At 41.4% G+C, this 25,783-nt stretch overlaps 4 protein-coding genes across 4 annotated transcripts in view; 1 reads left to right on the top strand and 3 right to left on the bottom strand.

The window, feature by feature from the left end:
* Window positions 1-120: 120 nt before the first annotated feature.
* On the bottom strand, window positions 121-6,657 carry dcdc2b (doublecortin domain containing 2B). The gene is given in 15 exon segments (XM_018663738.2): window positions 121-1,137; window positions 1,243-1,320; window positions 1,436-1,513; window positions 1,639-1,710; window positions 2,156-2,224; window positions 2,351-2,460; window positions 2,579-2,747; window positions 2,958-3,023; window positions 3,187-3,226; window positions 3,408-3,542; window positions 3,653-3,784; window positions 4,395-4,465; window positions 5,972-6,023; window positions 6,192-6,409; window positions 6,411-6,657. Coding segments are annotated over 15 exon segments (1,506 nt in total). The 5' UTR covers window positions 6,564-6,657; the 3' UTR covers window positions 121-1,074.
* Window positions 6,658-7,493: 836 nt separating this feature from the next.
* On the bottom strand, window positions 7,494-9,686 carry iqcc (IQ motif containing C). The gene is made up of 5 exons (XM_018663491.2): window positions 9,507-9,686; window positions 9,134-9,277; window positions 8,680-9,043; window positions 8,355-8,476; window positions 7,494-7,709 (listed from the first exon to the last, which is right to left on the bottom strand). Exons 1-5 carry the CDS (start codon window positions 9,546-9,548, stop codon window positions 7,674-7,676), a joined length of 708 nt encoding a protein of 235 aa, XP_018519007.1. The 5' UTR covers window positions 9,549-9,686; the 3' UTR covers window positions 7,494-7,673.
* Window positions 9,687-9,897: 211 nt separating this feature from the next.
* fancm (FA complementation group M) overlaps window positions 9,898-25,783 on the top strand; it is a 38,910-nt gene continuing 23,024 nt past the window's right edge. Inside the window, exons 1-4 of the mRNA XM_018663486.2 lie at window positions 9,898-10,606; window positions 10,718-10,890; window positions 11,538-11,615; window positions 11,731-11,889. Of these exons, the coding sequence (XP_018519002.1) occupies window positions 9,898-10,606; window positions 10,718-10,890; window positions 11,538-11,615; window positions 11,731-11,889 (1,119 nt within the window). The remainder of the gene's footprint in view (window positions 10,607-10,717; window positions 10,891-11,537; window positions 11,616-11,730; window positions 11,890-25,783) is intronic.
* soul3 (heme-binding protein soul3) lies at window positions 13,893-24,382 on the bottom strand. Its single transcript, XM_018663490.2, has 5 exons — window positions 22,928-24,382; window positions 17,819-17,913; window positions 16,587-16,728; window positions 16,261-16,444; window positions 13,893-16,170 (listed from the first exon to the last, which is right to left on the bottom strand). The coding sequence occupies exons 1-5, from the start codon at window positions 23,169-23,171 to the stop codon at window positions 15,999-16,001; spliced, it is 837 nt and encodes a 278-aa protein (XP_018519006.1). The 5' UTR covers window positions 23,172-24,382; the 3' UTR covers window positions 13,893-15,998.

Genomic DNA, 25,783 nt, shown 5'->3' with positions numbered 1-25,783 from the left:
TCCATCTTAAATTTCTGCCAATCAAAATACAGTTAGGCTGAAAATGTCCCAAAACATTGCATCTAATGTACATATCGTAAATGGAATTAATTGCATCACATCTACTCTCTCTGCATCAGAATAATCCCTGTAATACAGCGTGGACACAATATCCTAAACACTGACACAAGATCATGGAAAACCTGGTGACAAATATAAACTTTGTCAAGTTTTTTTTGTGCTGTGGATGGCACTCAGATTCACCTCTTTGGTCCAGATTGAAATATCTCAGCAACTATCAGACATTTACAGTCCTGACAGGATGAATCCTACTGACTTTGGTGATGCTTTGACTTTTCCTCTAGTGCCACCAACAGGTTGACATTTGTGGTTTTTAGTGAAATGTCTGTCAGGTGAACTGCCATGACATTTGGTACATGTCCACACCTCAGGATGAAATGTAATATCTTTGGTCATACTCAACACCATCATCATCATCAGGTTGAAATTTTAGTTTGTCCAATACTTTGATTTATGACCATTAGCTTATTAGCAACTGTTAGCATACTAACACACTAAATATTCTCATTCAACACACTGATTACCTACTTAAAGTCAGCATGTAAGCACTGTTAGTGTGCACATGTTAGCACACTAATGTTTATGTTTAGCACCACTGTGCCAAGGTGCAGCTTCAAAGAGCTGCTAGCACGGCTGTAGACTCGTGGTCTTATTTTCTTCAGAGGGGTGTTAATTTAAGTGTGTGATCATTTTCAAGGTCAGTTTATTGACTTGTTGCAGTGTATTATACCAGAGTTTATGATATTGTGTCCACCTCCTTTAGTGTTGTTAAGCAAATTCACATTTTTGTCTCTTAAGTTCTCTAAAGGAAAACAACATAAATTACCGTTGTTACCTGGCTCATTACCACAGCTATAGTACTACCAATTATAACATTCATTCAGCCACATAGGTCATATTGAAGCAGGAAGCAGTAATTGCTTGGGATATCTGCTGTGCTTTTGGGCTGTAGTGCAGCTGTTGAGGGTCTTTACGCCAATGTGACCTCCTCGATGAATCCTCTGCGCTCATCACTCACCACTCCTCCTGATGATGGTTTTGTTCTGCCATATTTGATGGGACGTCCTGTGGGCTATCCTGTCAGAGCAAATTATTGAAACAGTGTGATCAAGCAGACATTTTCATCGGGCCAGGTTGCTTTGATGCCAATAGTGATTTAAGATGCGAGGTGGGTAAACTTGCCTTTTCCTCCCTTTTCTCTCCCTGAGAGATGGATGATGAAGGCCTTGACTTTGAATACGTGTGATTCAGCTCAGGTTCCTTTTGAAATGAAAGACACATCGATGGCTGACTAATTTTTCATATCCATGTCCTACTGAACGTATGCTGTTACTCATTGCTTTAAACGGCTGGTAGTGTGTGTCAGTGTGTGTACCAGTGTTTCAGCAGCAGGCCTCTCAGTCCTGGCAGAGTCTTCTGTCTGTTCCATATGGTTTTGTTCAGATAACTGCACCTTTTATGGAACAAAAATATAATATTCTGAACCCATTTAACACACAAACAGTAAACTGAACCTTTTCATTAGGGCTCATGTATTCTTATTATCTAAATGTAACCACCCACTCACACTTACTGTACCTGTTTTCCATTGTATTTGTGTGGGTGCTCTTTCTCACTGTGCTGCTCACTCTTTATTATTTTTACATGTCTCTTGAGAAAAACAGATAGATTCACAGATTCATGAGTTTTTTCTCCACATGCAGAATACAGTTTGTGACAGTGACTAAATAGTTGTACTTTACACATAAATGGAGGAATACTAACACAGGTGGTTTGGTTTGATTGCAGTTTTTGTTCTTCTATTATCAGATGAAAATATGTCACATATTCATCGCTTGTATTTTAAACTACTACCATATAGAAGGACACAATAATGCATAAGTACATGAAAGATTTCTCATTCAGATCTGTCATGAATCCATCTTCTGGAATTGATCATTTTCTAAATTACACCCTCCATGTCTGTCCATTTTGAAGAAGAATTGCCCTACACTATACTGAGAGTGCATGGATGTGAAAGAGCGATTTGTCCCATTTCATCAGTTAGACAGTAACATGGACCCCAACAAAAAAAAAAAGTTTGGGTCATGCCTACCTGCTGTGTGCTGTGCAGAGGATCATCTGTGTTGTTGAGTTCCTCATCCTCCACTATTTCTGCCACTCTCTTTAACAGGAAGTGGTAGACAGATTTAGATTTAGTGCTTTAAACATAAGAATTAATTCTTCTCGAGTGTCATTTCATCATTAAGTTGTAAGACTGAAAGGTGACAGAGATGACTGGTAAGTGGACCTGGTCAACAGGAAGCTCTGTAGCTGTATTTTCATCCTCCTGCACCTCCTCAGCTCCGCGCACCTCCTCTCTCCGCTTCCGTGCTCCTCTTTTAAATACGCTGGGCTTGACTGTGATAAACAGAAATCGACAATCTGCAGCTTTATACTCGCTCTCAATGTGAATATATTCGATTTTAAATTAGAGATATGCTGTATTTGATGAGTTAGATTTGCAGGGGCTCCTAACCAGATCCATTACTGAGTGGCATTCTTGTCTGCCCTCTGTTTTTGCGGATCTTGATCGGCCTGGCAAAGAACACAGACATCTCATCTGCTCCCTGCCTCCTGCTCCTCTGCTGCGTGGCTTGTGGAGGTGCAGCCTCATCTCCTGTTGACTTCACCCTCCGACCATCTGACTGAAATTCACAAGATAAACCAACCATTACATATAGACCCCCCCCCCCCCAAAAAAAAAAAAAAAATCACCTTCCGCAGTGTTCGTCTCATTGGTGTATTAAGTGCTTTAGGCAGTATACACCAAACAAATTATCAGTCCTAATATAGCTCCTGCAGCGTGAATATGAGACAGAGGAGGACTGTTTTTTTTGTTTTGTTTTTTTTTTTACCTCTGGGGAGTCGAGGAGAGCTGAGTCACTGTACTGGTCTTCTGGACCGCTTCCTGCTTTCCTGTTCTGAGAGAAACACAAAAAAGATTGTTTTTCAGTCAATTATCTTCCAAGTGCTGTCATTCAGACATGAAATATTGCAAACTATAGGCTGCAGTATAATTATGCTAAAACTGTATTGTAAGACATGGGAATGGGGTGAGTGAATGACAGTTTTAACTGAAGATACCTCATTTCTCCTCAACAGCCTTCTCTTTCCTGGGTAATATCTACAAAATAAAGACAAAACATTGTGTCATAGTGTGACGAGATAAAAGTGTGCAGTATCTCTTTGTTCATGTTCCCTCTTGTCTGACAGTCATTGTTTTATTCTAAAAAGTGGAACAGCCGGCACAGATGCACATAAATACATCTTTACACACACTCACAGAGGACCTTGCATAACAATACCTCTCTGTAGCTTTTGAAACCGACAGCTCCACATATGGAAGTTTCTTGAACCTCTCGGTTCCCACGGCAACATAGCAGCGGCCAGTCTCCAGTTCCCCAGCTGAGGACACAGTCACTCCTTCCAAAGAACACAACCTGATGAATCAAAGGCGATTAGAAAGGTATTCACTGGATTTCTTTCTCACTCTCTATTTTATTCCTCAGAGGAGTATATGTGTGTGTGTGTGTCTGTCAGTGTCGCTGACCTTCGCACAGCTCCGGTTCGCAGGCTGACCTTCTCTGTGACCAGACTCAGGATCTGCTCCAGATCCTGCTGCATGCTCCGGGGAATGATGAACCGAAATGGCGGACACAGGGGATCTCCATTACGGAAAACACTGAACAGAAACATTAAAGGAAAGATGTGCATTTTTCAAGATTGTCTTAAACAATACCCATATATCCATATATAAATTGAGGATTTTTTTGTTATTGTAATTGTTCCTCCTGTCTGTACTGGCCATGACAAGATCCCAGGTGTTGGGGGACAGTTGTTGTTGAGACATTTTTCTTAACAGCCAAAAGTGTCGAGATGCTGATGGCATGAGAGGAAAAGTCGGGGAATCTAAGTCAGATTGATTCATCCTGTGGGGATCATGAACGTCTGTGCAAAAGTTCAGTTGGGACATTTCACTGTGAGCCAAAGTGGTGGACGCATTGCCATGCCTGGAGCTATGCTGCTTTTAGATTGTACTAGATTGTTAATTTGTAAGATTCTAATTTGATTTGACTAAGTTTGACTGCTGCAGCCTCAGATTTGCCTTGGCTGAACTTTGTAGCGACATCTTACCGCATCCATTATAGGCACGAGAAGCAATTACAGCAATAGCAGATTGAATATATATATGTTTGTGTAAATGTTACTGTAACATAAACGTATCCTTTAAAGATCTACATGTGCTGAGGATAATTATGTGTGTATGTTTGCATGTAGTTTGTTCGACTCACTGTATAATGCAAGGTACAGGTATAAACTTCCTCCATTTAGCTGAAACATTTGGCCTCTGGGTTACTTTTCCCTGAAGGAAAAGGGATTCAGGAAATCAGATGCAGCTGAACATCATAATGTCATTTTCTCAGCAATATTGAAAATTTCCTCATCAGATTTACGTCGCCCATGTCGCACATCAATTTCACCGCACGTCCATCACAGCAGAAATCAGTTATCCCGAATGTGTAATGACTGACTAACTATTCCGCTCATGTCAGCTCAAAAGCTGCAGCCATGGAAACTAACATCACTTCAGGGCTACTTCAGCAGCACTTCCACACACCGTATCTGATCTCCTCTTGAAGCTGCTACCCATGTCCCATATCAATGAAATCTGGAGCCAATATCCATGTCTGCTGCTGATAACCCAGCTAGAATAAATCAATCAACTCAGACCAAAACCAGACATTGATAATCTTCCCTTATTGTTTTTACTTTGAAGGGATCGGATATTTAATGCATGTACAATGTCTCCGAGCGAAGGGAGGGGGTGAATATGGGCGCAAGGCCTGCCCAGACATGCACACAGCCCTGATAACACTGTGCAGAAGCATAACTCTTTGTTTCACCAGCAGGATCAAACACACTCTTACACGGACACACACTTCCTGCATTGCTCCACAGCAACCACAACACAGGCATGTAAGACTTTAAAACCCCGAGACTCTGGCTTAAAAAAAAAAAAAAATCCTCCTTTTCCAAATGGCAGACACCCAAGGCACACACAATTACTCTCCACTCTTTTATGTTTTGCAGAAAAGTAACACTGATTGCTTGAGACTAAACGCGCACTCTGCATCTGAAAAACCAAGCGGTCATTCCTGCCAGCTGGTCAGAATACAAAGCAAGTACTTGTCAGCATGAGTGGCTCTGTGTGTGTGTGTGTGTGTGTGTGTGTGTGTGTGTGTGTGTGTGTGTGTGTGTACTTGTGTGTGTTGCTTTGAAACAGTCAATATTAAGAGAGCTTCTGCCTATATACAGTAATAACACTACCACAGTTAAAAGAGAAAGTTTAAATTCTACTTAAGAGAAAGAGAATTTTCTCCATAAAAACAACCATCACTCCTGGTGCATTCTGGGAATTTCTGATCTCTGATGATACCTAGCTGTAATTACTGACTCTTACCACCCTGTAAGCCCTGAGTGACTGTTTGATGGACAGCACAATCATTAGCCTATCATTTACAGTAATTTACATGACAACCGGTGACATCAATGGGACAGTCCAAGCAAAAGGGTGACCCGTGCGTGCACATACACACACACACACACACATATACACAAAGTGCATCTAATCTCACTAATGCCAACAATGCATCGTCACGTTTATAGGCAAATATGAGCTGGTCTCTGTAATGGAAAATCCTGCACTCAATTTCATATTTGACTTGGCAGGATTTCAAATGGATCAACTTGATATGAGCACAGTGCAGCCTGATGGTGCATTCCTCCTGGTTAGACTGGGATTAATGAATGATGGACTGTGTGGTTGGCCTTAAAAGGAAGCAGGCCACATGAGAAAATAGGAGCCTACCTGGGTTTCTTCACGGACAGCGGGCTGCTTTTTTGCTCCTTTGTTCAGGTAGCTATAGATGAAGACAACAGATGTGATAAAGAAAATCCCACAACACTTCACCTCTTTTCCAAACGCCAATTCATGTATTGCCATTTTAGAGACAGAATTGCTTCTACTATAGGACGTCTGCACCAAAATGACCCCCAGTGTCAACTCTTTAAATGGTTTTTGTACTCACTCCAGTTTCTTGAACCGTTCAAAACCAGCAGCAACATATTGGGCTCCGGTCTGAAGGTCTTGGAGGTCCGTGACCCTGTGACCCTGCCTCGGGGTGTACAGGGTCCTGACGGCGAGCTGCGCCCCGATGCTCTGGGTCACCTCGTTCAGAAAAGCCTCCATAGTGGCCACTTGTCGCTGGTTGACCACAAACCTCCGTCCGCTGTAGAAGGCGTCACCGATTCCTGTACACCACCACGCTCTTCACAGGTGGCAGGAGAGTCGTGGCTGCGGTGCTGGCAGCCATCTCCGATCCAGCTGTTACTGTCAGAGTCCACACACACACACACACACACCTCATTATTCTCCCCACACAGAGTTCCCAGAGTTGCATTTACTGACCATTTCCATACACCAGACACATTCACATTCCACAGCTTCTGGGTCACACTTGTTCAACAGCCACACACTAATACAAACACATCTTTGATCCGTACACAGACACTGCTCAGTCAGTCACAAGCCTGGCAGAAGATGATGAAGCAGGGAAATCGCCGGATTGAAGGCAAAGGTGAAAATCAGTCCCTTCTGTTGTTGTAAGTCTGTCTGGATTCCCACTCACCACGTTCTGCTGCTCTCTATCCCCCCTAATACACACACACAGGCACACACACACGCACACTCTCTACTCCACTGACGGTGGTGAGTATTTCCTGGTTGCTATGGCAGCGTGGCCAGCAATGACTGGCTTTGCGGGGCCAAACCATCGGCAGCAAACACAACAAAAGAGACAGACAGAGGAGGGGAGAATGGGTGGGTCGTTGCGTTGTAAGCTGAATCAATAAGATAAGTTCTACACCCGAGTTGTCTGCACCCCCCCCCCCCCAAAAAAAAGAAAAAAAAAAGCCAAATATATCACTGACATTAGCATTAGCTAGCAAGTGTAAGAACCAGGAGGTGACAGAACCGTAACTGAAAAGTGACCGTTTTTAAATATAACTATTTTACATACTTTTAGCCTTTAACTGTGTCTTTCCATGGGCACTCTTTAATGACAATAATACTGTAAGACAACAGCAGCTTAACAGGAGACTCTCATGTGAACATTTGTTGGACGAAAGCCTCATGTGATGAGTGAGAGCTCATTTATAGTCTTCCAAATGGGAAATTTGAGCTTCTGCAAGACAAAGTACAAACTCGTTTAGAGCCGAGGATCCTCCCATGAATTCCTGTCAGCAGAACTTCTTCCAACACAATAGTTAACTACCTCAGCCTCTCACAATTTATGCTATGAGGACCAGAGTGACAAAGAAAAGAGAGAGGAGCCATTTTAGAAAAATACATTTATTTAACACACTGTACAGGTTTCGTCAAACACATGATCAATACTTTTCGAAAGCAATTTCTTTAAATATATGTAAAATAACAGGTTAAACAGATGTTGTTAGAGTGATGTCTGTCTTCGGGCCCACATTGTTAAATCCAGTTCAGATTACTTCTGCTGTCAGGATATGGTCAGCCTATCCTTCAGTGACAAGTACTGTAGAGGAAGAAGAAAGAAGGGAAGTTGATCATTAAAAGTTTGTGTTCTGCCAAGTCATAAGCTGTAATTTACACAGTTGGGTGAGCAAGCTCCCAGTGCATGACAACAAATCTATACAGAGTTTAAATTATTACAGCACATACACACACATGTTTCAGTGTGATTATTCTGAGGGTTTTTCTATAAACCCTCTGGAGAAGCAGAGACCTTTGTGGCTTCATTGTTGAACATAAATTACAGGATGTGATCGAGTGCATAGGGTGCAGGCAGCTGAACATGCTAAGACACAGTCTTAGAGATTTATGCACTTAATACATGGACCAGGCTTTTGGAAAAGGCAGACTGAACCAGGTACAGCTTCAGTGACCATGTTTATGCCTCACAGCTTTTTGGACATGCTGATTGTAGTCAATACGTAGCTTCTGGCTCTGACATTTGCTGCAGATTCAGTATGGTTATTACGCTGACGCTGATGCTTACAATGCAGGTATTTTTTTCCTTCTTGGATGTATTGCACTGACTTATCTTCAAGGTCGCTAAATAATTCTGGCTCGATGCAGAGGCAATTTTCTTACAGCAGGAGACCACTCACTGCTGAAAGAACGTAAGGAAACACTACATCTCTCCCTTTCTTTATCTTACCTTTTTCCTGCTGTCAATGGCCTGCTGTAGCCAGACCAGCTCCATGGTCAGGGTGTTTCTATGGAGACGCAGGGCCTCTGGTGTATGAGGCACCTCCTGAGCCAAGCAGTACTGCCGGGGACCTGGAGGGGAAATGGCAAATTCAAAATGACTGATAAGGTCTTTTCACTACATTCTAACTTGTGGACAAGGCTATTTAGTCTGATTGGAAAACATTTCCTGAAGCCATTTTAAGATTTTGACAGACGTCACTGACTTATATATTACATAGTAAACAACTAGTAAAGTATGGGAAAATCTCTAGTACTCTGTGCGCAGCTCTCACCCTGGTGAGAGTGACTGTAATTCACATCCAGTTCCAAACTGCTCCAGACAGGGGTGGAGTCTCCTGTGCTCTCCATCACCCCTCTATCTTTATCTCCCTCCTGATCCCTCACGCCCCCCTGTCTCTGGTCCTCCTCGTCTCTTCTAGCCTGGCTGCTGGGGAAAGAGTCACTGGAAAGATGGGCTAGGTCTTGGGTTTCTGAACCATCTCTCTCAGCTTCTATCCTCTGAGGAAGGAGACCATGATCTCCCCCTCTCTCCTGCGGTAAGGGTGCTGCTGCTGGGGTCTGCGGACCGGCACTGACATCTGGTCCTGGATCTGAGGACTTGCTGGCAGCGGTGCTGGGTCGTAGTAACGGGCCGTCCTGATGATGCAAGAGTACGAGAAAAAAAGCATGAGAAAAGTATCGAAAAGCTCATTAAATCCCGCTCCCTCAACAGTTCCTGTTACTTACAGTGTCTGTGAAGTGGGGGATTGGGATAACCGTGTCCCTCCACTGTAGATGGGTCAAGCCTCCATCAATCTCTTTCACGATGCCTTCAAAATCTTCTCGTGCACGACGGACTTCGCTCCTCACCAAGTGTCCACGTGCACATGCCTACCGAAGAGAGAAGAGTAACTATGGTAACAGTAACTCTGGTAACAGCATTATTTGCTACGCCAGTGTTATGACTATAGCCAACAGCAGTAGGTGTTTTCGAGGGTTAGCAAAAGTAGCTTAGCATCCCAAACTAGCAAAAAACTATTGGCTGCAAATTGCTATAAGTATAACGATGAAACTCGGTGCTTTACGACTTGAAAGCAAGCTATTTCAATAACGTTATTACCTGAAAATGGGTGAGTGTCTTCTCCCATTTGCCTCTGTTCATTGCTATGGTAACGTGAGAGCGTTACCGCGGAAAGCGGGAGATGAACTCGAACTTTTGATTTTGTTCCGGTGTCAAACTAAAAAATTAAAAGCTTGTCTTTGCTAAATTTAACCGCGTACGTAAACCGGTTGAGCATTTAGCTTTATATATTGTCGTGAATATAATTGTAACTCTACAATAGAAAGTGTATTCAAGCGAGCGAAATAACTCTCGAGAAAACCCGTCGTTATGTATATGGTGTTATATGTTGGAAAGACGTCAGCGGAAGTGGCCTTGTGTTTGTATCTTCAGTTTGCAATGTTGCTGCTAGTCACATGGCGCTTTTTCTCAAAGTTTTTCTCCACAGTTAATGAAAATGAGTACTGGTTCAAATCAGAGGACTTTATTCCAGACTTGGGGCGCCTCCGTTTCTCAAAACAAAGTTGTTCAACCGAAAAAAGATGGCGAAAAAGCCGCTCGACGGCGCAGAACAACCCCAAGTACCGCTGCTCAGGTAGCTACAACACATCCTCCTCGAAATCTTTTATGGACAGAGATAGGTCAGGGGTCCACATACACAGCAGAGAGTCCAGTGAGAACAGAGGACCCCATGCCTGCTTATGTAGATGAAGATGACGACGATGATCTTATGTTGGTCGCTGTCTACGAAGCTGAACAGAGCCTGCAGTTTGGTAATGCAAACTTTTTTCAAGATGACAACCCTGTAGGAACAGAGAGCAGTGCCCTCTCTCCCATCCCATCAGGTGGGCGGGAATATCCTGACTTCCCTGGCTTTGACAGCTCCTCAGCTAAGGTATGGATCTACCCCACCAACTATCCCATCAGGGAGTACCAGCTGAAGATATCAGAGGCTGCCCTGTTTCAGAACACACTGGTCTGTCTTCCCACCGGTCTGGGAAAAACCTTTATAGCCTCTGTGGTTATGTACAACTTCTACCGCTGGTATCCATCAGGGAAGATTGTATTCATGGCTCCCACCAAACCCCTGGTGGCACAACAGATCGAGGCCTGTTATAAAGTGATGGGGATCCCACAGGAACACATGGCTGAGTTGACAGGTAAGAAAAATAAATAAATAAATAAATATGTAAACACAGATGTCATGGCATTCATCTCATTCACCTTATCTTTTAGCCATTATCAACAAGACTGCATCTTCCAATTTGCAGGTAGTACAGCAGCAAAGCAGAGACAGGAGGTGTGGAGGTCCAAGCGTGTCTTCTTCCTCACCCCTCAGGTCATGGTGAATGATTTGTCCAGAGACACCTGCCCAGCTCAGCAGGTCAAGTGTGTGGTGATCGATGAAGCTCACAAAGCCCTGGGCAATCACGCTTACTGTCAGGTACACAGACCATCCACTGATGATCACAGCATGCCATCCGGTTCAGTTATATGTCATTGCTGACTCTATTTTCAAGTTATATTTTACTTGCTAAGTCCAACTCTGATTGTGAATCTGCAATAAAATGATTTTAAAATGATAATCCACCCAGAATATTTCTTCAATAAGTAGCACTACTACAGAGAATGAAGGCTGTGGTCAGACAAGTTTTCTTCACTCCTTTATTTTGACTAAGTGCATCACTTGGATGTTCATACACTAGTGAGCAGGTCAATTAGCTAGCTACCTATAATTGTGATTTGTTGGGCGCTATTCACTTTTATAAATTTATTTCTTACTAGTATTGGGTCATGTGACAAAATACTATATGCGTAGGTAGCCATCCCTATAACATCTCTTGTTGTGCTACTGTAAATCTATGAGTAGGGTTGTATCTATAAACAAATTAACTGCATTATGATTTATATCCACACTATGTAAAATTACACATACTGTAATAGAAGACTTTATCTAATCATCAACCTCTGTTTTCTAGCAGGGATGCCTCTTCAGATTTGCATTCTAAGACTTTTAGTTCATTGAGTATTTGGTCTATTCAAATAATTTGCTACAAATATCCTTTACTTTCTCCTCTTCCTGTCACTCAGGTGATCAGACAGCTTGGCAGCCAGACTCAGCAATTCCGCATCCTGGCCCTCAGTGCAACTCCAGGGGGAGATTCAAAAGTAAGAACAATATACAGTACAATATACAGTGTATGCGTCTGTAAATATTTTTTATCTTTCTGGACTCATTCTAACTATCTGCAAATCTGATTCCATCATTCCTCTCTTACTGCAGTCGGTGCAGTCGGTGATCTCTAACTTGCTCATCTCCCACATTGAGCTGCGTTCAGAAGAAAGCCCAGACATCCAGGCCCATTCCCACCAGCGCAGCTTGGAGAAAGTGGTGGTTCCTCTGGGAGAGGCCCTCTGTGCTCACCAGACACGCTACCTGCAGGTAGGCCCATGCAGCGATGCATCACATTAAGCAAAACACCTTTAGCTGTAGACAAACAAAACTACAAATAAACACCTGATGTAACAGAAAATACCAAATCACTCAACAACCATATTAATTCATATTTGAGTCTTTATTGCCCATGAGGTCCATCATTAATATACAAAAATATAAGATGACAAGCACATTCAAACTTAGACAGAACATCGATTTATATCAAAGCTCTCCTCTCTTGGACATCTATCACTATGAAGAACATGTGACATTTTTGTTGTGGTGCTTTGCTGCCATCTTGTGGTTACTGTTCACTTTCTTCTGTTGTAAAAAAAAAAAAACCCACAGTTGTAATCCATCTCTGCATCACACGCCTTTCTTCTTGCTGTGTGGTTTGCATTGGGTCAGTTAAGAATAAATTGATCGATTTATCTTGAAAGCAACATCCTGTTACACTCAGTCATCTGGGTTTCAGTGATGGTAGACTTATCAAGAGAGCCTACAGGCTCTCTCTTTGTCACGGGTTGGTTCACTGTCTGTGTATACTGTACTGTAAATGTGCAGCTACACTTCACCTCTCTCAGCTGGCTGGATGGCTGGAATGTGACGCCTACATTTGAAAGTTTAGACCTGTTGTAGGTCTTCCTCCTTTTTTCTTCTTGGATTGTTTAATAGTCAGAGGTCTTTTTTTTATTCTTCAAGTCTTTCATTTTTCACCTTCTCTTCATATTACCTCCCGACTGGAAGACGTCTGCAACCTGCTTGTTAACTTCCATGTCCCACTGCCCTCTCTTAATTTGACCAGACAGCACACAGACCAGAGATAACACTGTACTCGAGTGTAAAATGAGCATTACTGCAGTCATTCAGGTGGAATTTAATGATTGTTGGGCAAATCAGAGAAATGAACCAGTCATGTAGACTGGTTCTTTGGGCTCAGTTGTGTGTTTTTCCTCCAGTTTTTGGCTCCGTTTTATCACAACTATTAGAGAGAGACCAGTATTCGTCCATATAACCACTAAAGTAGCCTCCTCTTTTACTCATGCCTCGGCATTGTGATTTTGATTGAGTGTGGATGGAGGTTTTATAGACAATGCATGCAGTGTCAGTGAGCAACTAGGTCACTGTGTCCAGGCCTGTGATGACATATCCATCATAAAGTTTACACCCTGTATTGTGTTGTAATGGAAACTGATGGTGTAATTTAGGGCTTATGTTTTAGTGGCATTCTGGGTACATTAAAGGTAATTTGCCCCAAAAGAATGCATGTAATTTATTTAAACAAATGTGCTTAAAGTTGTGACCAAGAGGAAAGGAATCCATACTTAAAGAAAAATATATGCCATGTTTTAACACACAAGTTCTATATTAATGCTGTTGTTAGCAATTATTTAAATATACTATAATTTTTATTACACGTAACTGTGAACTTATGGCTGCTAATCAAATTCTTAACGTTTCCTCCTGGTTTCTTGTAATGTCTCCATCAGACACTGTACACAGTGTACTGTACTATGCAATGTATGTGTGTGGGTGTGTGTTTGTCCCTCTTGTGAGAGGTCATCTTGTTACTATGCTCCAGTAACCGAGCACTAGTTCTTCTTGTGAAATAGGTTATGCTACATGTCTCTGAACAAAGTAGGGTGTGACCTTTTGTTTGCCACTAAGGGAATCCCTTTAGGGTTTTTCTGTAGCTAGCTGGTACAAACATGCTTGTTTCTGTTTTACTGCTATGTTTGAAGCTGAAACGGCTCTGTTGTTGCATTGGTAGGAATATAAATCATCAACTATATGCCAGATAGCAAAACTTTGGGGGGTTTCATGAGGAGCCTATGAAGGATTTTGACCTTTGCTCTTTTCCAATAGTTCAGATTACATGAGCTCCTCTGTAACATATTGCTGAACATCATTTATTCAATGACTGATATCTGATTTCTACAGCAATACTCTTAGAATTGTATAGTACATGTGTTTTGTGTAAACGCACCCAATTAAACCCAGCATCGCTGTTCAAAGGACAGGAGACAAGCACATTTTTATTGAACAAAGAAAACCACAGTAGCTCTTGTTGTTGTTGCACTTGAATTTTCACAGTACAGCACACCGTTGCAAAACACTGAAAAAAAAAACCAGAAAAAACAAAAAAACAGAAGGGAAAACAAATAAAATCCTCACACTTGATGTTCCCATATAACCAGGCTCTTAAAAGGAAAACAAACCTACACATATCATGGCTTTACAAGCATTTACACACTACATTTGTCATAGAGTATCATATCAACCCTTCAATCATTAAATGCAAAATAAACTCTTTGGATTTGGATGTATTTGATGTACTTGACTTTAAGACTGGGCGACCTCCCCAACCCAATAATTAACTCTGTTAACTGTTGATTTCTTTACATTTTTTGTGGATTAAATAAGATGAAACCAATTTTGAGCTGACTTTAAGTTTTTTATTTCTTTATTTTACACATATTTAATAAGCCTCAACAACTGCCTGCCTTAAGCATTCCCTAGTATGCCCCTGTCCTGGTAAGGAATGCTCACACAGTGATGATTTGGCTAGTTCCAGTTTCACTGGCACTCAAGCAGGAAATGTAAATTTTCAAAGCAGAGACATTCCAACATTACTGTGAACTCAAGGTGTAGCTGGTTTGATGCTTTGTTTTTGTTTGCATTGCATTGGTATGTTTTATTTTAAAATATAGATAAACACGTCTTTCACTCTGACTTCATATACTCTTCTTAAGATTGCTGATAGGACATTAAATGAACAGTTTTAACTAAAACTGATTTTTTTTGTCTACTTAAAAGAGAGTATAATCACAGTAGAGATATTCTCTGTGCTCTATTTTTCTTAGTTGCATGGTCTCTACTCAGCAGCAGTGATATTTGCAATACAGTAGTGAATGCATACTTACTAACGTTGACACAGAGTAGCAAAAAGAGCATGAGAACGAGGTACGTAGGTAACTATTGTGCATGAGGAATGCATTGACTTTATTACATAATTTTCTTCAGAGAAAATGACATACATAATATATAAGTACTTTACGATTGTCATTCAGCAGTAAGATCAGTGAGTTTTCCAGCGTTTGGTTCGTCAGGTGTGTGACATTGGTTTTCACCCTCTCCCAGTAGCTGTACATTCATGCACAAACACACATGGACATGTTGCATTTCACATGTGTTTGTTTTCTAAATTAATGTCACACATTGTGTTGAGCTTATTTATGGTTCAAGCCACCAGTTCTGGTCTGGATGTTGTTAATCAGATTGTGTTGCATGCCCCCACTCCCAACCGACCCACAATACCTGCGACTGAACACACCCTTAGATTGGGTTAGGTTAGTGGCCCAGAAACTGTAATAACTGGCTTGTTAGTTGTTGGTTATTCGGCAAGTATTGCACTTATTATTGAAACAAAATATGTAGTGTGACTGGCACCACATAGACTTGAAACCTGTAGTTAATTACAAAAACAGCAGACTGATAGTAACATAGTTCAAATCTGACAGAGACAGATGACAGAGAAATTGTTTGGTTTTTTTTCTGTTGTGCATTGACGTTCAACCCACACGACAAGACACTGTAGCTGTGCAGCAAGCAGAGAGGGAGCACAATAAGGCTGCATGTCCACTGGGAGCCTGTTTCCACTGTTTCCGAAAAGACAGGCATGTTGCATGTTTCTGAGAGTACTGTGACACATCACTGTGTTTGCAGAATGCTAAGAGTTAAAACTATTTTAACTTTTAACAAAAGAGCACTGTGCTTGGGAAAGGTTTTAGTCTGTAAGAGCAGGAGTTGAATGCTACGCTTCACCTTAGCATCTGGATTGTGTTCACATGTGTATGGCAGTGGTTTAGTTCAGTTTTAATGGATGAAATGAGGATCTCTGTAAATGAACATGGATGAAAATTCACTGAGGGTAGAGTAAGGGCTGAGTTTTCTGAGACTCAGCCGCTCTGGAGTGTGCTGGGCTGGTGGTTGTTTCAGGTAAAGGTGGTGACTACGGAGGATGTTGCACCTGAGGCTGTAGCTGAACTGGGGCAGTGTTAAGGGAGTCTTTACGAGGCTCAAGGGGTCACAGACAGCAGGATGCTGCTTAATCCTCAGCGTCGCTCTAAAAACCAGATCTCATTCTGGCGGTTGCTGTGAGCAGGGTTGGTGTAACCGGCCACGATGAACGAATCGTTGACGCACACGCCAGGAGAGTCTAGCAGCTCCGCCATGGCATTGATCTGGTTAATGATGGTCACTTCATTGGTGGGACCTGAGAAGGCCCTGGAAGCAGAGAAAAAAGCTAACCATTAATTCTAGTCCTACTGATCATTTATGTTACATCTGGGTATTAACAGTTCATTTTCTCCTGACCTTGTGTATACAACAGTGGCAGGCCAGATCTCTATCACAACCTCGTTGTCGGAAGGTTGTGGGGGCTGTGCCTGATGCTCAGCAGGAAGGTAGTATGCCACCGTGACGTCATGGGAAATAACAGAATGGTTCTCGTCTGTGCGCACCACTGTTACGATGGGGAGTGTCATGCCCAAGTAGTTACCTAGATGAGGAAAATGTCAGCTGTCATCATTACTCATTGGTCTGCCTTGATCATTGGAAAATGAAGTAGAGGACAAGGCCAGCATTCAAAAGGCCAGACCATCGACTGCATGAGTTGAATGGTCCCTTGCTTGGTGACTCACCTAAAGAGTTCTGCTGGCAGATGTATCTCATTATCCTCATAAAACCGTAACAGATGCTCTGTTCGTACGTGTCCTCACGCATCGTTATACAAGCCCAGTGGCCCTTTTCGTAGTGGCGTTTCTCATAGAGCAGCTCCCCACACTGAAAAAGTACACAACCAAAGACGAGAGACAAAGTTAAACACCTTATGACTACTGTGTTAACTTGAATTAAGTATCCTTATGAAACAGATTATCATTCTGTAACATTTTCTTTTGTAACTGGAGATTTACATAATACCAATAAATATACTGCTGGCTTATACCTGCCATCAAATAACCTGAAAAAGTCCCTGTCCAAAATAAGCAGCAGTCTTAGTTCATTCAGTCAAAGTTCATTCTTCATTTCAATTGTATTTCTGTCTGTGCACTGTGACCACTGCAGCTCAGGTGTATGACTCACTCTCTCACGTCTACGTACTGTCAACGTACTATCCTTTTACAGGGCACTGAAACCTGCTCTAAGAATAGAGTGCCATGATTGTCCTTCGTTTAACCGGGGTGTCCGGCCAAGTCTTAATGAACTAATTAACTCAAGTTAAACCAATTAGGCCTCTTTATTTATACGGTCCCCTAAGGAGTTTAAACGGCTTATCGTACTGAGTGACATGATCATCTTGTTGAAAATAAATAGCTCACCCATACTCACACAGAAGATCTCTATGTGTATCTCTATGTGTGTGATGTCTATGTGATCATAGACTGACAGAGATACTGGTCACGTCCACAGCATTGTGTTTATCAAGTATTTGTATGTTGCAGTATATGCACTACAAGGTGGTAAAGTTCTAGAGATGCTGTAAAGTGTGTCTGAGTATTATAAAATTTGTTATTGCTTAGAAAAATAAAATGCACATATGCATGTGTTCATGTACAGGATAACTTGACTTGTGTAACTCAAGATTATTTTATTGGATGCTTCATTTTGGACTATTTGCATTACTGTGAGCTTCTTGTATCCACAGTGTTCTAGAAGTCCTGGCAGGTAGATAAAGATTTGGCCGTCATGCAAGGTCTTCATTTGCAGATCTAGGCCCAGGTGAAGGCACAGTTTTCTACTTTAAATTAGGTCATTGCTAAATGAGCTGTGCCCTTTTCATATAGAACATGAAATTGTGTGAAAAGACTTTTGCACAAGCCGAGGGTGTATAAATCATTTGTTGTGGTTAAAGTAGTAACAGTCAGGTAGATACCTTCTCTTTGCGTGTGAGGAGAGTGAAAGGGATGTGCTCTCTCTGGCTGCGTCCTTGGTTGTTGGTGGTTAGCTGCTGAATGGGTTCTGCCATATCTGTTGACAGACAAACAAACTTGGTCAGTTTAGACCACGGTCTAAAAATAAAAGTATTGTATATATGAATAAAAACATTTTCATGAGAGAAAATAAATACTCTGTTCCTTTGTTTTTTTATGTGTTTACTGATGTCCTGGTATGTTTGACAAGGATAGCCAAAACCCTTTGTTCTGAATCAGATGCCAACTTTTGGCTGCACATTAGTCAAAGGAATGAAAGCAGATGTTTTTAGTCATTCACAAAATAATATTATGCTCCTTTTGTTGACTGTGTGTTTTAGTTCTGCATATTAAGACCATTAAAACACATTAAAGCAGAAGTTACAGTACGTGCAGCCTCTCATACGATTTTCACATTCTTACAGTAGTGCATATACTTCCATTTAATATTATTCCACTCACATCATATGTATGCTTGCAGTCTTGTCTCTCTAATCTATATAAAACATCCTCACTTCCAGTAATCTGCTGGCAGGCGGAGTTGGTAGTTTGTGTGAGAAAAGGCTGCCAGATGGGCAGAGCACTGGACCAGGATGTCGCAGAGAGTAATGTTTATTAGAGCTGATGGAGAGAACACTGACTAAAGCTGCCTGAGGCCAGTTATAGACTGGTATTAACAGAGACTTACTACTGTAGTAGCTAGTAGCAGTTTTGCTGTTTTATTTCTTAATAATGTAGTCAACTCCCTTATTGAGCTCTGACTTGAGGAGCTGCTTTTCTGCAACCAGAAAATTCAGTGTAGGTCTGTTATATTCTTTAATTACACATCTGTTTCAGATATTCTAATTTACACAATACTACAGGACGTCTATAGAAGCAACACATTCCCACACTTGTCACTACACGAAACACTAACAGCATTAACATAAAACTCTTTTGCAATGTTGTCAGATTAAATAAGATCATTATGTTCCATTGTTGAACTGTCAAATACAAGGCACTGAAGGTGAATCAATTCAATCACATTTTGTCTGTCAATACAATGAAGGAAAACTGGGTCAGAAGAATCTGTGTTTAGGTGATCAATCATTTGACAACAAACAAAGCTGAGGGTTGTGGTGTGAATGTTTGCGAGTGTGTACATTAAGCAAGATCTTGTGAAATCAAGGTTACGGTGTTAACTGCTGATCAAGGGAGTTGTTAAGGATGGCTAATAAGAATTAACGTTTGACAGTAAAATAATACTCTCTAGTTTGCAAGTGTGTCATCTTCACTGAGAGTGACAAGGAGCAAAAACACACTGCAGTTTAAAGCACTTCATGGTTATCTACACATACTGCTTGCATGCACAAACAGTCAACACGCCCAGTCAGCACACACACGTTGCACCATGCTTTGTTTAATAAGAACAATGCTTTAACAAATGTAATTAAAAGTAATAAATACAAATTTGTATAGAGTATTAAAATAATACCCCGTAGGAGTCTGTAATAGAAAGATCTATGCACAAATATATACTAGAGCAGTGGTTCACAACAACAAACCCAGATGTAGGGTTAGAGTTCAACTCTCTGTAATAAGTGTTGTGTTTTGTATTTTGTGACTCTTGTTATGTGTTGAATTGTGCAATGTAATGCACTGTAATGTGCAACAGTTAAACAGGTGTGTAGGAGTTGGAAATTATGTAAGAACTACTGCACTACTGTCAATAAACACATGTACCAACTTTAAATACATCGCTGGGTAGACAAGCTCCATACAGTAACAAAAATGATGTGAATTTGATTTAATACCCTAAGGCCTGTTGTGGTTTTACATTACATGTCAGTTGATTGACCCCATACTTTGCAAACCACTGCAGGGTGTTGACTGGCTTGTACTACTTGCACTTGCTGAGTGGCAGTTATGATAAAGCAGCAAAACCAATGTATCCTGATGGGAACAGAACTTCGTTGGGTGTGCTAAGGCACTTATTACTGTCAATATTTATGAAGGGAGACTGAGACAAGGCCATATTTGTTAATTAAGCGTTCATTTGGTGTTCACTGATGTGAACACTGTGCAATGGGTATTTGAGAGCACTTTTAGCTTGCAGCTTTGGAGCAGTAAATTCCATCTTGTTTACAAGCTACAGGGCCTTCATGCATCCACATCAGTTGATGATATCTGCTCCCTTAACCTCGTTTTACTTTGCAATGAGCCATTGTGAATATCCATCGCAAATAATATTATCTTTGTTTCCAGTAAAGAGCTTTAGTGAGAGGGCATGGAAATCATACAGTCTACGTAAGTCTTTTGATGCAGTTTTAAGTGCCCTAGATTTGTTTACAGCACTGTAGTTTGCTTATTGCTGTGGATACCACATAAAATTGTGTTGATGGTACTTCCCTGTGGCTTTTTTATACGACTGTAAAAACAATTTGTAAGTAGCTACATTGGAATTAAACTTGTAGCATTAATAGCTCCAACTGCTCCACGCACTCAGCAGCTTGCTGCATTTCTGCATGACAAGCTGAACATCAACCTCAGCTCACTCCATCTGACTCCATCACAATTAGAGCAAAGGAGTTTACCATGGCCTTGGCCCGTGTCCTGAGATACAGTATTGTAGTGCAGGACTTAGTAGCTACAACCTCAGTACCAGTGCAGGCAAGGTAGCTAATGCCCCCTGAGTCAGAAAGCCCCAGCAAGTACTAAATCCTCAATTAGTGCTGCGGTCTGAGGGCAGAGATACAAGGATGTGCCAGTGTGTGTTACTGGATTCTCAGTGGTAACCCATAGGGTCAGATGGCAGATAGCATAACCAGGAGGTTTCCAATAAGGGTGCCAAGACTCCCCAGATTGATAGGAGAGAATCAAAAAATTTCTTCTATTTCTTCTTTGACAGGAGGTCATGTTAAGGAAACACAAGCTACAAAGGTTGGCTGACCCTGGCCTGTACTATATTATGAACATTTACCATAGATAAGTTGAACTAATAACGAATGCTTTGATATTGACTTTGTTTAATGTTTTGTGCCCTATAAGGCAAAGTTAGATATCTGAAGCGTGTTTTGAAAACATTTTATTGCTGTGAATTGGGAATTAAAACATTGACGTGTAGCTTATCTCAATGGGTCCATTGTCCAGGTCTGCGTGGCCAAGATCTGTGATTAGCAGTGACTTGGAAGGTTCCAGAGTTCAAAACAACTGCTGCTGTTGTCTCCAGCTAAGCCCAGTGTCTGGACTTGTATGGTAAAATCAGACTCTTGAAGCCACAAGTTGACAAAACCTATTCTTGGTTGAATGAATGGATAATTATGAATTATACTGGTCAACAGTTTTGCAGAGAAAATGTCGGGATGGCAACTGACTTTAAATCCATGGAAATATCAGCAACTGAAATCAGCCCCCCCACCACCACTTCTAATTAACACAGAAATTTAGAACATTCTTTTTTCATGTTGCGGCACTGCTGTCTGAGGCGCAGCAACTGCATGCTGAAGAAAGACCGAGACACTGGACTGGTCGAGTGGTCATCTTTTCAGTTCAGGGGTTGCAAAGCAGTTCAACCTTGAGCACATTGTGACTGACCACATTCCAGGCAGTTTGCAAATAGATCACACATGCACACAGACATACTACCACATGGACATATGGACTCACACACTACCATTTCTGTCACAGGGGCGAATACAGAGCATACCACAGGCTAAATATCTCTGTATTCCCTAGTGATCCCTGTGCCTATTCACCTGAGTGAGTAGATCAAGCAAAGCAATAAGCCTGCTTTGCGTTCCTTGTGTTTACTAATTTTCACACACTGTTGTATTTGAATCTGGGAATGTTGTAATGACCTGAGGGTGACCATTAATCCTTTAAGTTACAAATCGAAATCAGTTAAAAACAACAAAAACCTCACGCCATGCTACTTGTGAGGCTGCAGTTGTAGTTGTGGACTAGCATAAACAAAACAGTGTGATTCCACCAGCAATTGAAAACAGAGCCCGTCATCATGGGAAGGTGATAAGAGTTTCAATCTTTTAGTCAGCTTTACCTTACCAATTCTAGGTCAGTCTTAAGCCCAGTGGTATTATTGTATTGTACTAAGACACATGGTGGTAACACATAGTCATAAATAGCTCCATGTTTTGCTTTCTCTTTGTTTGAAAACCAGGCACTTTAATATTACTCACAAAATGCCTATAAATATATATTATTCTGTTTTACAGTTCATCTCCTGTTGAATTTGTTAACTGCTAGACACAACAGACCCTACTATTACTATATTATTAGCCACACTATTCTCTGCTTTTGTAGTTTAGACCATACTCCTACAGTAATTCTACTACCATATTATTATGTGGTTATTACTACCATAATATAATGCCTATGATGTTTTACTGTTCTATCAGAATATTTTAGCCTACAAAAGGAAACGGGCATTTGCTGTTATATACACCTGATATCAAAACAACCAGCCATTTTTATAGACTGAATCTGAGTGAAAGCTCTGCCTTACAAACCCTATAATCCTGACCTTTAAAAAATTCTATCTTTCATGCAAATGTAATGCTTTTTCCAAACACCACACTCAACAATTTCTCATCTTTCTGAGACCCAGAAATCCCTCCAGGGACCCTAGAGGTCTCATGACCACACATGTGGGTAAAACTCAATGTGTAACGTTGTAGTTATTGTTGTGTAACAGTTTGGGCCTTTAAACTACAACCTGTCTGCACGAAGTTACATTTTTTGACCATGTGCTTCAAAGTTTGGTCTTGTATTAATAACCATACAGTTTTAAAGTTGTTTGTCTGAAGAAAAGGGGGTGTGCTGTCTTGGCTGAAACTGGTTTAGCTATGTCCCTCACTGGAAATTAGGTCAATGTACACTATGGTATGCCTTGAGGAAGTTGAGCCACAGTCAAAGTCAAACGTTTTAGTTGTTTTTACTTGTCTGTGCACCTCGTGCAAGATAATATTCCATAGAAAAAAGCTTGGGCTAAAACATTTAAATTATATGTTTGCTAACTAAGCGAAGTAACCATGTTATGTGTCCCGTTGGTTTTTCACGCCGCATTTTTTTTTTACCTTGAGAAACTTCGACTTGGTGTCCCCTGGCTACGTCCTGCCAGTAATGCAGAAGCCGGTCTGAATCTTCGTCTTCCTCCATGGTCTCTCCTTCCTCTTCCAGGCTGCCGTTGCCTGAGTCCGACAGCTGGTCCTCCGAGAAAGACTCCAGGTCCTCCAGTGTGATCGTCCCATGTCGGTCGGGCCCGCTGCCGTCTCCCCCACCGCCGCCGCCGCCATTCATCTGGCAGCCACCTCGGTCCATTTCTCTTCGTAAGACTCGTACCTACCTACCGTGGGGGAAAAACACCTCAAGGGCTTGACTTAAAATTTAAAAAAGCCACAATTACTCATGAATTGCTGCCGGGTTTACGCGTCGGATTAAAAGACAATCTTTTTCTCCTTGGACCTCGGTAGGACAACCGTTACTCTCTGGTCAACAAACCAGCCACTACAAAGCTTTTCCCGACGCATTTAGTCATATTTACATTCGCCGAATTACATCTGACCTAAACGAGCCATACTCCTTCGCTGGGTGTACTTTTTAAAAACAAGAAAGAAGTCGTCTCCTCCTCTGCCTGTGCATAAAAGCGTGACGCCTGCCTGGCCGTAGCCGGAGGTGAATGCGATGTTTATAGGAGATGAGGGCGGACCACGTGACGCTGCGGGCTCCCACACCACCCCCTCCACTCCTGCTGCCCGAGAAGATAAATAACCGGGACCCCCACCCGGGCTCAGACATTTCACCAGGAGGGGCGAGGATGGTACCGATGATAAGAGGACACAAGTCTTGAACAGCATCTTCGCAGCCGTTTCCATATATCTTCCATTCCATACGTCTTTGCTGTTATTATTTCTTAATATACCGGTTATATGTGAGCACAGAAAGCGTGTGCTGTGGCGCACTCAACTGCAACTAATGACAATTTTCATATTCATTTAATTTTTACGTTATTTTCTTGATGAACTGATCAGCCATTTGGACTGTAAAATATCAGGAAATAGTGAAAATTGTCCACCACAAGTTCCCAAAGTACAAGGTGCCAGCCTCGAATAAATAAATAGATAAAGACTGTCGGACCAAAACAGTTAAGATTTTTAATATAACATAAATATATAAGACAGAGGAAAGCAGGAAATCATCCCATTAAAGAAGCTGGTTTGACATTTGTTCTTGACAAATACAGTAAAAGATTTATTGAGATTTAATTTTCTAATAATTGTAGCATTAAAAGCTGTGTTTCTGGTCCACCTTTATTTTTGTCTGCTTGAATTTTACTGATATATTGATATTTTAAAGTCATTTTATTCTGTTTTGTTGATTCTGTTTTCCTTGTTCAAATACATTTCTTCACCTTATGTGAAACACTTGCCCCTGTGTTTGAAAGGTGCTGTACAAATGAAGCTGTCTTACTTTGTATCGCGTTGTACAGTAGCATATAGTAAAGGTTTAAAGTAGGACTAACCTGTTTATTTATCCATGGTTGATAAAAATGCTAAGTTTTTTAAATTAAATGTTTGTGAAATTTTACACTGAATATAATGTTTTTTTTAAATTTTCAACCTTTTACACGAATGCATAAAAAAGATGTGTCTATAGACATGATGCAGGTGTTCATTTACAGTGACAGCTTTAACTTATTTACCGTGTTTGTAACACTGACACCTTACCACATGTGACTATTTGCATCCCGACCCTTTAAGAAATTGATGACTGCCTCAATGACAGGACACGCAGTGGTAGAGGGTGGCAGGGAGTGAGTCAGGAGGTGTGTGCGTGTGTGTGTGCATGTACACGTGTATTTGTGACAGCCAGGACTGCCTCTGTAAGAGGAGAGGGAATATAGACTTACTGCAAAATGCTGTAAAATACAAAATAAGCTTTAAGGACCTGAAAAAGAGGGACAATAACATATTTGAAACAATTATCTCTTGTGTCCTTTGCTTTGATACATCTTTATTCGTGCTTCATCATCCTAATAGTCTTTTAATGTGGGATGAGGATAAATCCAAAAATCTCAGGCGGAGGATAATAAACAAACTTCAACTTCTGCAGTAGGGGACAGACGAGGCAGGATTTCCTCTGACCTGTGTCACCGCAATAGCCAGCCACCATGTTGCACCCTTCATTATGCACGTAGAGAGGCTGTTATATAATCCTCTATAGTCTGTGGGGGAGTTTCCATACAAATGCACACATGAAAACACAGACACACATGCACCGAAACACACACTAGACAATACCCTACAGGGAGGTGAACCTAATGGCTCCCTGCATGGCTGTGTCTATCCACCCACACCTCCGCTGGGGATGTCTTTGTCCTCATCTCTATTCCTTTTATAAATCCACACATCCTGACAAAGATTTTGTTTTGATTTACAGCAGCACCCTCGGAGCAACAATAGAGTTTTATGTCATGATTAAACAGATTGAGACTTGAGACTTGAAATGGGACTCATCATTTGAGTAAAGGAACCTGTTTTCTTTCTCCTTATATTTGCCCCTCCTCATAGGTGTCAATGATGGCAAGGCACACACACACACACACACACACACACACACACACACACGCACGCACGCACTAATAAGTCTGTCACATTGTTGACATACAGAAGTAAGAGTTCAGCTTAGTGTAGTTTCTGTTATTAATAGCTGCCTGCAGACTGGCTTTTTCACAGATTCCCCACATCACTTAGCTCCATGCCCCTCAACCAATCAGCTGTTGGTCCCACTGAGCATGCTCATTGAGGCTCCTGTCGATGATGTTGCCATTTGGCCCTCGTCCTCTCTCCTCTCCTCTCCTCTCCTCCTTTAAATAATCTGGCCCCAAATCTAAATCCAACATCCACATCATATTTGTTCAACTATTTTTATGA

This window comes from Lates calcarifer, linkage group LG19 (genome assembly GCF_001640805.2).
Source record: "Lates calcarifer isolate ASB-BC8 linkage group LG19, TLL_Latcal_v3, whole genome shotgun sequence".
Classification (NCBI taxonomy): Eukaryota; Metazoa; Chordata; class Actinopteri; family Centropomidae; genus Lates; species Lates calcarifer.
The sequence above is the reverse complement of the archived record's forward strand: the minus strand, read 5'-3'. Positions and strand labels throughout refer to the sequence as shown.

What these genes read in the sequence shown, in the direction of transcription:
- iqcc (XM_018663491.2), bottom strand. Translation starts at nt 9,548, where the DNA reads ATGAACAGAGGCAAATGGGAGAAGACACTCACCCATTTTCAG. An exon ending in TTACAGTCACTCTCACCAGG is followed by an intron (nt 8,477 to 8,679) that starts GTGAGAGCTGCG and finishes TTTCCCCTCCAG; the next exon opens with GTCCCCGGCAGTACTGCTTG. An exon ending in CCATTGACAGCAGGAAAAAG is followed by an intron (nt 7,710 to 8,354) that starts GTAAGATAAAGA and finishes CTTCCTCTACAG; the next exon opens with TACTTGTCACTGAAGGATAG.
- soul3 (XM_018663490.2), bottom strand. Translation starts at nt 23,171, where the DNA reads ATGGACCGAGGTGGCTGCCAGATGAATGGCGGCGGCGGCGGTGGGGGA. An exon ending in CCAAGTCGAAGTTTCTCAAG is followed by an intron (nt 17,914 to 22,927) that starts GTAAAAAAAAAA and finishes GTCTGTCAACAG; the next exon opens with ATATGGCAGAACCCATTCAG. An exon ending in GCCACTGTTGTATACACAAG is followed by an intron (nt 16,171 to 16,260) that starts GTCAGGAGAAAA and finishes CTCTGCTTCCAG; the next exon opens with GGCCTTCTCAGGTCCCACCA.